Source organism: Anopheles bellator, chromosome 1 (genome assembly GCF_943735745.2).
Source record: "Anopheles bellator chromosome 1, idAnoBellAS_SP24_06.2, whole genome shotgun sequence".
Taxonomy (NCBI): Eukaryota; Metazoa; Arthropoda; class Insecta; order Diptera; family Culicidae; genus Anopheles; species Anopheles bellator.
This window is the reverse complement of record NC_071285.1, coordinates 29,111,605-29,126,028: the sequence shown is the minus strand read 5'-3', so window position 1 is coordinate 29,126,028 and position 14,424 is coordinate 29,111,605. Positions and strand designations below refer to the sequence as shown.

The 14,424-nt window shown below is 48.3% G+C and overlaps 1 protein-coding gene across 1 annotated transcript; it reads left to right on the top strand.

Annotated features, from left to right (window-relative positions):
• Nucleotides 1-295: 295 nt before the first annotated feature.
• LOC131216708 (uncharacterized) lies at nucleotides 296-1,413 on the top strand. The gene is made up of 2 exons (XM_058211263.1): nucleotides 296-404; nucleotides 459-1,413. Exon 2 carries the CDS (start codon nucleotides 470-472, stop codon nucleotides 920-922), a length of 453 nt encoding a protein of 150 aa, XP_058067246.1. The 5' UTR covers nucleotides 296-404; nucleotides 459-469; the 3' UTR covers nucleotides 923-1,413.
• Nucleotides 1,414-14,424: the final 13,011 nt, after the last annotated feature.

Sequence of the window (14,424 nt, the reverse complement as noted above, 5' to 3'; positions counted from 1 at the left end):
ATTCTCACTTCGTGCGCTGCGAGATCGCCCTTCCTCGGCCTCGTCGCAGGCAGAGGGGCGTTCGATCTCACTCGTCTCAGCCTTCCTCCGCCGCGTCGCAGGCAGAGGGGCAGCCTCGGGCTCTCAAAATTGTTCACTGGGCAGTCCGCCACTCAAACGACAAACTGTTGGAAATTTTTGGTTCAGTGCAAAAGCATAAACGGATAAAGGCCAGAAAGAGAGCGCAACACCGAGCAATATTTTCTGTCTTATTCGCATTGATGCGGCACTTCTCACGGACCATTCCTAGTTGTCAAAACGGTCACTTCAATTTTCTATGTTCCTACGTTCGACGTTTGTTTAGAAAAAGTTATTGTGCGTGAAAATCGTGTTAAATATTTAATTTAAAGCAACTGATTATCACGGTAAGTAACAAACAGTGAAGTGAATAGTGAAAGTGCATCTGTTTACATTTTCAGCCGTGTTTACAATGAAGAAACGACTGACCATCCCATTGGATCGCTACCATGGACAAGACGGTCCAAGACAGCGACGGAACACTTTAAACAGAGCGCGCTATATGGTGAAGAAATGCTTGGAAGCTGACGCAGAAAGGGTCGATAGTGTCGCCGGACCTTCCGGCATTTCCGATGTTCCTGCTTCTGCTGTTGCCGTAGACGTTCAGGACGTTCCTACCACCGCGGCCGATGTTCCGGAGATTATCGAACAGACCGAGTTAGAAGCAGAGTCAGAGGACGACGACACAGATGTTTCGTTCGATGAAGTTTACGACGAGGATCTGTCCGATGAGTTCGACGGAGAAGACGTGGACCCGGAAATCGTCGAACAAACCGAACCCGAAACCACCGATGAACGTTTCCGGCACGCTCTGAAGGAGTGGTTTTTCCTGAACAACGTTCGGTCGGTCAACACGTTCTGTTAGCAAATCGACTTTGGCCACAATATTGCTGACCAGGGACCCTAGCGAGGACCTTTCCGAGGAGCTTGGATTCATCGTATCTGCAAATAAATCCAATGGTGATAGATTGAACGATAACGGCCCGTTATTCCGATACAACTTAATGTAAGTATACTCACATATTATGCACGTATCAAATGTATCAAAATACTAATCGATGAATTCAAAACTTTTTACATGTTTACGGTTTGCTGGAGAACAACAACTACGTCCACTTTGTAACCGGTGTAGGCGTACGAAACACAAGCACGCAGGAGAAAAACAAAGAAGCCTGCCACTGAATGCCAGCGATGCAGCGGGAAATTTTCGATTCATCGATGTATAGCGTAATTTTCAGAGTTAGGGATAGTTACGTGACGTTAGCACTGGTGACGTAGTCATAGAGTTAGTGTAAATGAAATAATTATAGAAAACTTGTAATTTAAAAACACTTGGCGATAAATACAAAACATTGTTTACATCGGATTGACAGTTGAATTTGAGGGAGAGGATGAGAGTGAAAGAAAAATATATGAGACCCGCTCACGGAGCGCTCACGGAGCTAGTGAGGCGGATTGGGATATAAACGCGATTTTTGGGATATAGAAGAAGGAAAGTGAGCCGTTATATCTCAATCCAGCCATAGTGAGAGAGGTTGTCTCACAGGTTGAGATCTGGGGCCAGAAAAATGAAAAATTGAGTGACTTTTTTGTTCGGGAAGTGAACAAATAAGAGTCTCATAATTTGATTTAATATTTCACATGCTTTCCAAATGTTCATAGCACGGAGGATGAACAGCATGGAAGGAACACGCGAGTACTAGTTATGTACATCAGCACTAGAAAAAACTGTAAAAAGAAAGACAAAAAAATCGATAAATTCATGAAATGGCGTGTGGAGTGTGTTTTGGAGGCGAAGAACTTTATAATTAATTCAAAAAGAGCAACAGTATCCCAATTTTCATGTCAATGGCTAGATTGGAAAGCTAGTGACCCAACCCAAATGTGTAAAAACGATGACCTCTGGCACTTTTACAGCGTAATGTATTGGATTAATTGATCACTTTGTTCTAGCTTTCTGATGTTGCTAGAAACATTGTGGAACAAAATGTATAAAGCTGCGAGTTTGTGATGATGAAGCAACAACGCTTTGTGCCTTTAGAGGGAAACATTTAGCCGGCATAACTGTCGACCTATACCCCTCATATGCTTTAAAAGATATTACAACAATACTTATTCAAGTGTAAAGATCTGGGTCTAACAAAAAACACGAAAATAGCTACAACTAAAACATGTTATTCTTGGTCCATTTGAAGATTAATGGTCCCCAATGCCCAACGGTTAATTTAGACCCTTTTTCTATGTTTCCAAACAGGCTGCTAGGCTATGTTGCGACATTTAGTCTGCCAACAACCGATGGTACCGTAACACGCTGTTAAATTTTGTTATGCTCCTGACAACGTTGACTTCTGAGAGACTAAGGGTATTATAAAAAAAACGTCTGGTATTAATTGCACCGATTTCTCGCACACCCACAGAAAATTATCTCCATAACACAGCCAAACACGCAAAGCAACACCACAACCGAGTGCAAAACCCGAGTGAATGGGGTTACATATCCGCGTTCCGGAGAACTTCAAGAACGCCGGCCAGAACGCCTAACCGAATGCTGGTGACAGTGTTTAGCACTAATGAATAATGGGCCCCACCAGGGAGCACGCCACTCGCCCGCGATGGCCGGTCTGCTTCTGACAACAGCCCAACGCTCCTCGGAACCGAACCCGGCACAGTTTGTTACACATTTTAATTTTGTAATTCCTTGTCCGTCGCTTGTTCGAGAAAAGCCTTTTCCCGCCCAACGGGTGGGGTCCCCGCTGGTGCTTTGTTATGGAAAAATCTTTACCGAAACGAAATCATCTGCTGCCGGCCCGCTGTCTGGCGGCGACCAGGGCTATGCTGCTCCCGTGACCGTGTGCCGGAGATTTTTCCTTAAGGTTCGCTGATTTCACTGTCCTTCTGCTCATAATCTCATTCCGTTTTCGGTTCGCGTCCCAGGCCGTGGGCAGGGTGCCCAATGTCCCTGCCGGACGAGCCAGGACGAGCAATAAATTCTCCGTTTGCGAGTCCAGTTTGTGTTTGCATTCCTGCTCTTCGCTCTTCTTCGTCGGCCACATTTCCCACCGCGTGTGCAAGCCGGCACGCCGGAAAGGAATGGAATGTAACGAAAATGAAGATTTTAGTTTCATTTTTTTCCTCGGCACGACTTCCCAGGGTGCTGCAATGCGTTTTGGCCCTTTGGCCAAGTGCTCCTACTGTAATAAATGAATCGATTGAACATTCGTAACGATAAATTGGATTTTCTCGCAGTCCTCATTCTTATCCTGCCCATGCTCCGACCGTCCGTCCGACGGACAAAGTAACGAACGTTGCCCGCTCCGTAGGTTCAACGGAGCGCGGTGGCGAAGCTGCCGTGTTGTGAAAGAAAACTTTGCTTTTTCTTGTCAAATTAAGACGCCCTTTGTAAGAAGCGCGTCGATGGTTCGAACAGAAGGGGCGGCAAGAAGTGAGCTAATTAAAACTCAATTGAATTTCGCTTTATACACAACTTATCAAAAAACACCCCACCGTTTGCTCGGTCGTCGCGAACGCGAAGTTAAAATGAATTTACAATTACAATCGATTCGATTGTGCCCTTACTTACGTTGCTGTTATCACAGTAAGTTTTACAACCGACTGTAAAGTTCACTTCCCACCACTTACTTCCAGAAAAGCATGTCGGGCCAGTGAGTTGTAGCAGGGCTCCAATTGTTGCGGCGGCCGAACGAATTTTATTGTGTATTATACACGGCGGGAATAATACATTGGCCAGCCTTCTAACGAAATTCATCAAATAAAAGTAATCTTTAAGTAAACTAAAAACGCCTGTACGTGTTAACGTCATATCAAACGATTAATTAAAAATCTTCTCGAAAAATTTGCATGATACAATGATTCAATAAAAAAAATTAATGAATGAATTATTAAGCTTAGTTAGTCCTTAAATAATTGACCATCCAATTGAAACGAAAAGTTGCCTGAATTCTTTTCTTTTCAAATCGTGACGTTGGCTAGAAGATTACACACGAGCGTACTCTGAAAAGTTTCCGAAATCAACATAAAGATTGCAACACAAGTAAACGAAAGCTAGTGAATTTGGCGGTTAAGCTTCTGAACGTTTCTCACCAAAACCTTTTTTACTCACCAAAATCAGAAATTTCAACAGTACTGTTTTAAATACTATTTGGACTGGTTACAGAGACTGGAGCATCGGCGAGTGAAGTGTGTAGAGTTACAAGCTGATTATGTTGAAAAAAAACAGAAGCAGAAGGATCCAAGTATCAACTTATACCGTTACACAAATACCGATATGGCTTTAATTTAAATTAGACTCAATACATATTTGCTCACCGAGGCGAAATAAATGACTGTTATGACGAGATGACAATATGTTTGATGATCAAATACTGTACAGTACCGTTCTTCCAACCGTTCTTCTTTACAGTTAAGTGAACAATATGTTACGATTTGGGTACGAAGATTTTTTATCGACAAGAAAAGATACAGAAGTTCACGACACACTTCCTTGCAAATAGATGGACCACTGGAGGGAAATCAAAAGCCCAGTCCTGGACATCTCAGTAAATCAGTAGATCAGTAAAAGAGAAGCGAGTTACTGCAATTTTCTTTAAAAATACTAGTGTTCTTTGAAAAAGTGTTAAAAATACTACTTTAAAAATAGTATTCCTGACACGTTCATACCAACCCTAGAATAATGAGCTTCTAGAGCATAAGTGATAAGAAAAGGACAACAGGAATCGAACCTATGACAGTGTTGGCGAAGAGCAACCAGCTCCACCACTAAGCCCACCACCCAGCCATGGACTGTTTTGCTAAAACTTTTCTCTTGAATCGAAAGCAACCGAGCCGGCGCTGCCCAAAAAAACCCGGAGCCCGGATTGAACTGCTCTTTTCAAAAACCAAATTTCATTCCGGAATACGGTGCGATAGGGACAACCCCCGACGGAGAGGAACGGAACAAAAACCACTCATCCTTGCGTTCACCAGGACACCATTTCGCCATAGAGCCATCGTGCCGGTGAAGTGGTTGACTCTATCCGTTATCGTTTTATCAGAACCTTTTCAAAAAAAAACCGAGCAGCATCCGGCCCGGCCTGGCGAGGAACGCGGCCAAGTGGGCTCTCCAGGTGCCTGGCCACTCGTCGTCGGTGTGACTCGTCGAGCAGCGGTGCAAATCGTCGGCCTACCACCACCAATCGGAAGCTTTCAGATAAATTAAAATTCCTTCAACATTAAATCGTTGGCCGTCCGCCCTGTCCCCGGTGCCCCGGTTCTGGAAGGGATCGGTCCACGTGATAGCATCGCTCAGCAATCGGATTGTCCCGGCTGGCCAACGACAGGACGAAAAAACCAGTTGGAAGATTTACTTCTTGCCTCCAGGCGATCGGCACCGACACATACACAGGAGGGAGCGCGCGCCCACGAGAGGGCTATGAATAATCTTCTGTGGGTTACACACGTGAATGAGGCACGCATACACCGACTGGCACCGGAGAAGGACGAACGACACCGCAGTAGTCCTCGCAGGAAGATTAAAAACCGTTTGCCGTTACTTCGGGGAGCAACCGGGACCCGGGGAATCCAAAGGACCCACCGGGTTTCCTCGCTGCGGAGCGAAACAACGTAACAATTTCCGCCCCATGGACCTTTGTTGGTTTCTCTGGCTGCTCTCCTCCATCCGCTCTCTTTTACAGGCACACACCGAATGGGCGCGAGAGGTGAAAAAAAGGCGAGAATGCATTATCTCAGAGTAGCATCATCAGTCGCCGCCTCTTCGCCGGCGCGCTTATCCCGGCCGATGAGAATTACAAAAATGACTGACTTGAGGCTATAAAGTAATATGAGTCGGAACACGGGGGAGGGCGACTGCTAAAAAGAGGGCTTTGGGCTCACACAACCAAAGGAACCATACCTCACCGGTGACCCAAAACAGTCCCTTCCAATAATGGCACACCAACGGGTGGTCCTCTGGGTTCTGTGGACCGTGGGCCTCCTCCCTAATAAATATCAGTAGCGGCATGAAGAAGGCCACGCGCGCACACACGCATACGCAGGACGGTCCATTGTTGGGTGGTAAACTTGAGAAACTGGGCGCGCGCGCGCGCGAGAAAGATCCCCCGAACAAAAAAGAACGCCAGCTCAAAACCAACTCAAAAAGTTCGGAACGGATACGCAGCGCGTCCTTTCGCTTTCTTTTTGTATCCTTTTTTTGTTGTTGTTTTTCAACAATTTTCATACCCTTTCCCGGTGGGTGGCGGGTGGTGAAACCCGGACAATTCCCCGGCAGGTCGTCGGGGTGCGTCAGAGGAGTTGAAAAATATTTGATCATCACGAGCGCAGCCTGCGGAGGGTTCTGACAAGTTTTCGGTCGGCTTCGATACGATCTCCCGCGATGAGTCCGTGGGAATCCATTAGCAACCCTGGCACCGACAATCTGTTCCGTGGGTCGCTCGCTGACCGGCTTCGGGGTTTTGTGTGCCACCTAGATCGCAATCGAAATGATTCACGAACACTTAAGATTCTCACCAACCTGTACGTAGCTTACAGGGCTCCTAGAAACTCAGCCCGGGTACGAAACGACTTCCTGGGTGTATCTATTAGGTGTATGCGTTGAAATTTATCGTTTACATATAGGGGGCGCTACTGTTGGATAGAAGACACAAATGTCATCAAATAACTGTCAAATGTCTAGCTTAGGCATCTGTCAACAAATCTGCATCATCACATTTGTCAATTTTTCCATTGTGAGATTGTTATTAACACGAAACCATGTGCGAATTCGAGCCAACAAAGCGTCATTTGCGGGAAGTGTTGTTGTATCACTTCCATCTGAAGAAAACTGCAGCCGAAGCATGCCGGTTGCTTCAGGAGGCTTATGGCGATGCTGTTATATGCGAAGCCACTTGTCGTAATTGGTTTCGGCGCTTCAAAAGTGGTGATTTTTGCACTGAGGACAAGGAGCACCCGTGACCAGCGAAGACGTTCGCAGATGAAGAGTTGGAAGCATTGCTGGAAGATGACCCGTGCCAAACACAACAACATCTTGCAGATGCATGTGGAGTGGACCAAACAACAATTTCCAGACGTTTGAAAGCGTTGGGAATGGTCCAAAAGCTGGGAAACTGGCTGCCTTACGAGTTGAAGCCAAGGGATGTGGAACGCCGTTTGTGCATGAGTGAACAACTGCTCCAACGACACACCCGCAAAGGTTTTTTGCATCGAGTAGTTACTGGCGATGAAAAGTGGGTTCATTATGATAATCCCAAGCGCAAGAAATCGTATGGATACCCGGGTCATGCGACAACATCGACGGCCAAGCGGAACTTCCATGGATCCAAGCTTCTGCTCTGCATTTGGTGGGACCAGCGTGGCGTAGTTTATTATGAGCTGCTGAAGCCAAATGAAACAATTACCGGAGACCGCTACCGACTCCAACTAATGCGTTTGAACCGAGCATTGAAGGAGAAACGGCCAGAATATGGCCAAAGGCATAACACGATCATTCTGCAGCACGACAATGCTCGGCCGCATGTCGCGCAACCAGTAAAGACATACCTTGAAACGCTGAAATGGGAGGTCCTACCCCACCCGCCGTATTCCCCGGATCTGGCTCCTTCGGATTACCATCTTTTCAGGTCAATGGCACATGCATTAGCTGAGGAACGCTTCACTTCGTATGAAGATTGTAAAAATTGGATTGATCAGTGGATCGCCTTAAAAGATAAGGCATTCTTCCGCGATGGAATCCGACAATTGCCAGAAAGATGGCAAAAAGTAGTGGCTAGCGACGGACACTACTTCGATTGACTAGTTTGTTAAGAGTTTTGAACAATAAACGATTCAATTTGGTAAAAAAACGATAAATTTCTACGCATACTCCTAATAGTTTTCCTTCTTTGCATTTATAACGACAACTGACCAAGATCTCTGGCCGAAGAGGAACAGTAATAAATTATATTATAGTAAAATCTGGACGGCATTTACATTTCGATGGAGAACTATATGTTGGTAATGTTGGTACTGCGTTGCAGGCCAGAACCGCTCGGCGGGGCAGTAGCTGCCAGATAACGACAAAGGAGTCAAACAAGAAGCTGCCTTTCGCTGTTGTTTCCCGCGACAATTTTCGTGACAACATGTGAAACTCTTCAATACTATTCCGTTTGCGTTTTGTGTACATCCACAGGTGAGTCGTTGAATGCTTCAAGATATCGGACGAAAAGCCTCAGTAGCCGCCAGAATGTTGGCTAGTAACGCCAGAATGTTGGCTAGTAGCTGATTGTTGTACACTGATAAAAATGCTACCATAACGTTTAAATTCTAAAACAAAGCAAACGTTAAGATTTTAACAGATTGTTTAAACAGGATCAATGAAGGGTCCAAGAATCGAAGGTTATCCAACTATATCGATGGATAAACAATATGCGTATTAAAGAAAAAGGGTGCTCAAAACACCTTAATTTACAATCATCGATTTATCTTACTAGTGTGGCGATGTCTGACTGATCGGTCAGCACCATTTCACACAAGAACTCGACGCGTATCGCTAAAGACCAGACGTTTGTCCCGAAATAAAATAGCCCCGAATCGAAAGAGGTGCTAAGGATCTACGAATTTCCCAATATTATTTTGTGGTTCAGTTTCCAAATTAAACCTCAGAACTAAACTAATAACAAAAAGAAGTTGGATTCTTGGCCAAAAAGTTGGCTAAAGTATTCGGTAGCCCAATGAAAACTCAAACTTACACCGCGAGGCAAAACAAACCACATTTTTGTTGTGGTTCTAGCAACAATAAGTCCATTACAAGGCGATTATCTGGTGCCCGCGCTTGAGTGCGGTGAGATGAACTCGGTGAAGCATTAAAAACTCGTACATCTCGGGCAAAGAAGCCCACCATCCATCAGGACCCACTTATCCGGGGCGATCGCTACAGCTGCAGCCCCCGTGCCGGTGATGCCGAAACCGCACACGTACCGTCCCGACCCCCGGGCGAAACACATGCGCGCCCGCCCTGCTAATGGAACCAATACAGCGTAACCGAGAACCGAACGGGTGAGGTTACAAATTGTTATGAGAGTTCATGGTAATCATTTCGTAACTTTTGCGAGCCACGCGCCCGAGCGTACCTCGTACCAAGGTTGTGTACGTGACCGACGGTAGCCACTACCACACAGACACACGTAAAGCAGCGACAAGGATCTCCAAAACTGTCGCTGCCGTCGTCGTCGTCGTCGGATGTCCTGTGTAGCCTAGGCAACCACACCACCGCCGAGCCCAAAGAGCATTATGCCTACCACGCGCGCCCGAGAGCAAGGACGAGCGTGTGACACCACAGAGAGAGAGGGAGAGAGAGAGAACCCGTCGAGAGACAATGTCTGCGAGATGCCCGAAAGGCCCGAGAAATTGCTTTTCAATTTCCAGCTCCCGGAATCGCGCGTCTGGAGTTCTCCTGCACAACCGTTGTTTCGGAACCGTGCCTGACGCAGGATTACTCACTTTTCACTTTATGGGGCGGCCCTGCTCCCCCGTGACACAGTGACATCAGTCACAGGCTTCGGGGACCGCTCATAACGCACAGCGACCCGCCACAACCACTCTGCAGATGATGGGTTCGAGTTGGGCACAGGCAGACCTCTTGAAAAGTTATTGAACCCCGAAAACCCCAGCGACTCGGCCGAGTTGGTTCAGACGATGAGATGAGTGGATGTCACAAAACAAAAAGGAGACGTAATCTGCAGCCACCGAAGTAAACCTCGAATCGGGGTCAACGTGTAAGCGGACAGTTAGGCGTCTTCCTCGTCGAACGTCTCCTGCCCATTGGCATACCTTCGCTGGTGTTGCGGAGTTTACGACGGCAACGGCAAACGACTTCTCGAGCTGGATCACACCGCAAGAAGTCACCCTTCTGCTGTGCTAGATGATCGAAGCATCACAAAACACGGCGAACGCCACTGAACCCACTTATAGCACAACACTGTCCGCCCCGTCAAGACGTTGAACCGTATGGACCTTATAATGGTAGCCTTCCTGTCAAATCGCGCACGTTAAAGATGCACTCGACAGGACCTCAGCAACTATAGCACTTCACAGCACGGGGATGGTCACCACCAAAGTCGGCAGCTTGTGCGACCTCGCGAACCACGCGGACCACCCTTTCGGCATTCCGTTCGGGTACCAGCGTCTCATGGGCAGTCGGTCACAGTCGTTCCACTAATCTCTTCTCCTACGAACAAGATTAACACGATGGCACAGGATGGGCTTCCCACTGTCTTCACTGTGTTGCAACCGTACCGGACCATACCGTCTCCGCGATGGAGGATCGATTCTTTTTAGTTCCTCCTGCCCAGCACTTCTGACACGGGGTCGGAAACATCGCTCTCTAGCCTGCCAGGGCTTATCAGATAGCTAGGCTCGCTGGGCCCACCACCACCAGAGTCCAGGCCGCAGGGGCCTTATTCTCGTAGGTAAGTCCAGACTGACTGGCTGGGTTCTTGTCTCAAATCCTACGACACCAGAAATGCAACCACACGCCTGACATCGTTGCAGCAGCTCACTCGACCCGCGCTGGTGTCCAAAAGCGGTCGGTTGCCGTTCACTAAGAAAAACGGAAAATACAGTGTAGGAACAGCATACACCAGAACCGATTCGGGAACCGTTCGTACGGCGGGAGTTCACCGTTGCAAGTCTCGTCCGGGACTGGCGATTCGTCCACCGTGCGGATGGATCCTCATCATCCGTTCGTGGCCGCTACTCTTCGACTCTCTTCTCCGTGGATGGATCTCGGACGAAAGCGCAAAATAACACCGACCGACCAAGCGGAGCTTCGAGCCCCATTGGAGCCCTTGGTGTCCAGCGGGTCCGGAGAGCCGGGAGCAAAAGCGTGCCAGTGTTACCACTTTGTTAGCGCTTCTCCCAGCATCCAGCATCCTAGGCTGAGAGCTTCCGGTGGTGCGGCTGGGTTCTCTGAGCGTAAACTTCCGTTGCTCCGCTTTTCCCTCTCGCTCGCACCCGCTACAGCCATTTGCCACCAACTCTAGCACTGGCTCTCTCTCGGAGGTCTCTCTTCCGGCAGCTGTCACACAGTGTCACAGTGCGTTCCGGTCTCATCGGGGCGCGTCACGCATGCGCCGTCTGCCGTCCCGAAATGGGACGCTGGGCCAGCGGCGAACGAACGAAAGAGCCAGCCTGTCCGGACGGCATCCGACATAGTCGAGCCAGAAGTTGTTGTCCCGATTGTCCCCAACCCCCCCAAAAAAAAGCCCAACCAGATGGTTTCGGAAGATTCGGTAACCTTACTACTCTGCCACAGATCTACGGCATCATCGAAAGGTGGCCAATGATGACGATGATGACGACCCTTTTGGTGAATAGAACTCGTGGAGTAGAACCACCCGGTACATAAAGGTTTTCCGAACCTCTGCTTCAACAATACTACGGAATAGGCCTGGGAGTAAACAACTCGTGATAAGAAACCAGTAACAATCTGGTCCTTAGCAGCACATCCACTACTTTTAGATCAAAGTAGTATCGTCCAAATACTCTCCACATCTTGTACAACAGATTAAAATATGTACAAAAGAACTAAATCTTCAAACCGTTCCCTTCACGTCAGCCGAAACGCAAAACCAACGCCCCAAAATCTCCATCCAAACGAACCTTGCCTTGGTAAGGAATCCACACCTCGTCGGGACCTGCGGAACTTTGGTGAACGCCACGGTCCCTTGGCTGATGTTCGCCAACTTCCGAGAACACGGGTAGTCCGTTTACGCTAAGCTTTTGGCAGTGCCATTCGGAGACGCATAATCAAGTTAGCTGGTCACCAGCTGGACCTGGAGCTCCTAGGCCTTCGTGACAAGGCGGAAGATGACGCCAAGTCGGAAGATGACAACTGGTACGTAAAATTTAATCCATCACGCGGATCGGACGCCAACCGGCGGGTGCTTTCGGGCATTGCGCCAGAGGGCCCTCCGAGAACGTTGTTTCATCTGTTTGTCACCGTTCCGCTCGGTTCCGGGCTGGGAATCGAATTCAAGATAGCTCGATTTATGTGCTACGCTATGCATCTCGAAGGCCGCGGTAGTTGTTAACCCGTCGTGCCACTCGTGCCCGGAAAAGCGTTTACCGCTTAGCCGGGCGTTCAACGGTGCGCGTCATCAGCGCCCCAACGAAGCCTGCCGGGTGTCAGCATTTTTCGGGCCAGATGATTAACGTGCGACGAGTTCCCCGGTGGAGACGTCCGTCGCGCTGTGGGGTGGAATTATTTATGTAATGCTTCTTAAATTGAATTCTCCCCGACTCACCGTACACCTTTGAAGGCCTGTAAGATTTGATGACTGCTGTTGCTTCCTGGCCGAGAGATTTTTTGGTCTTCCCATTAATAAAGTCGGTCTCTGCTTTGTTCTGCTCTACTATTTGTTATGGTGATTAAACAACCTATTAAAACGGATTAAAGCGTCGATCAAAACTGTCGCTCTGTGTGCCACGCCGCGCCGACAGTTTAATGCCGGTCATGAATATTCGATTCGCAGCTCAGCGAATGACCCGGCCCGGTCCGTTGGATCAGCCACACAAATACCACAAACCTAAAAAAGGGACCATTGGAAGTGTTTTTTGCAATCCGAGGAATCCGTTACGAAGCCGACTCCACAGAAGCTTTCGTCACTGTCGCGGGTCGCGCTCCGTTAAATCAAACGCCCAGCCCATCGTCAATCATCGGTGGAGACGCCCGGTGGCCCACGTGGAACCGCCTTCGTCTGCGAGCCCGAAATTTTCCGACCACCAAACGACGGAAGCAGTGTTAACGACGTCATGGAGCGATTGTCTGCTTTACGGTGAGTGGGCTCTGCGACATTCCGTATTTAACGCACCTAAACGATCAACAGCTCCCCCGGCAAAGGAGGCTCCCGTGGGCAGATAATAATGTTCCCATAAAGCCCCGGGTAGAGCATACCGGCGGCGTTCCGAGGAGTGTGCGGTGCGGTGGTTTGTTTATCCGGCGAAATAGTTACCGAAAATGCCTTCACCCTGACCCGGCCTGCCGTAGTAACTAACCGCAACGTCTCTTTCCAGGGATCGGTCCCGGTAACGATAATTACGAGAATCATACAAAGTTTAATTAACGCTTAATGCATAAGCCAGCCAGGCAGGCTCGCGTTGGCCCTGGCGACATGTGCCACCGTAACCACAGACCCGACCCGCGCACCGCGCCCGTCAACCGCGAAATGATTGCGCCTTTTGCCGAGCTCCCGGCTGGAACGAGGGGCTTAATTTCGGGCCCGGCACTCATAATCCGCAGCACGCGTTCGCCAACCCCAGCGGGACCCGGCGGCCCCCTAACAAACTTCTCCAGGTTGCCGACCAGAAAAAAGGGAACCGCAACACTTTCCGCGGCACGTCCGCTCTGTCCGCGCGAAAGTAGTTTTAAAACACTTTTTGCCCGGCGGCATAAATAAAGCAATAAAACCCGGGGCGCCTTGAAAGGTTTAAGGACCAAGCATAAGGACGCACCGGGAGCAGGGCGTTATGTGGTTCGGGCCACCGGGTCACCCCCCACCTCGGGCCGGAAAGTTTCGTTAGAAACGAATTAATCTACAGCTGACTGGATGCTGCGCCTTGGGAGAAAGGAGCAAACTCGAGGAAAGGAGCTGAATTAGAGAGACAGGGATAAATAGAGACAGCAATAAAGCCGGCAAAAAACGGTATCTTCAGACGTATAATCTGCGTATCATAGAGTACCTTTGAAATTATAACGCTCTAAGTAGCTTTCACTAACAATTGTAACCGCAAACCGCGTTGTTATCGTGTGAGGGCTGGTAATTTAGTGTTTAGTGTGATCTATGAACATTTTTAGCTTCAGCCGCATCCTAAAGAAAGCGTGGATACACTGTGAGAAAGATAATAAAATCCGATACAAACAGGCAACAAACATCACTCGATGCGCATTTCCACCGTTACCAAAGTATTGATTTAGTTAGTGCCGCGAGTGCGGAAAGTTTCCCATCTCTCATTCAATTCGATACTTGGCCACATAAATGGCAAGTCTTGTTGAGCCACCCTGAGTCGTTCGCTGGTGTTGCGAGAACAGAACTGCTACGCCGATGCTAAGACATAAAAACGAGCAGACTTCTTAATGGGTCAAAGTTTCTCCACCGACTGCAATGCAAGCTGAGGCAATCCGGCGTGAACGAAAAGCTCCAGAACTCCCGCTTTTCACACACACCCTACCAGTCCCAAAAAGAGCCAACGAATAAAAGTATGATTACGATATACATGCGTCAAATTGCACATCAATTCATGGTCCAGCAATGAAGCAACAAACTTGATTACCGGCGACCGACCCAGGAATTGCGGTACGATTGCGGTCAGTGCGTTTAA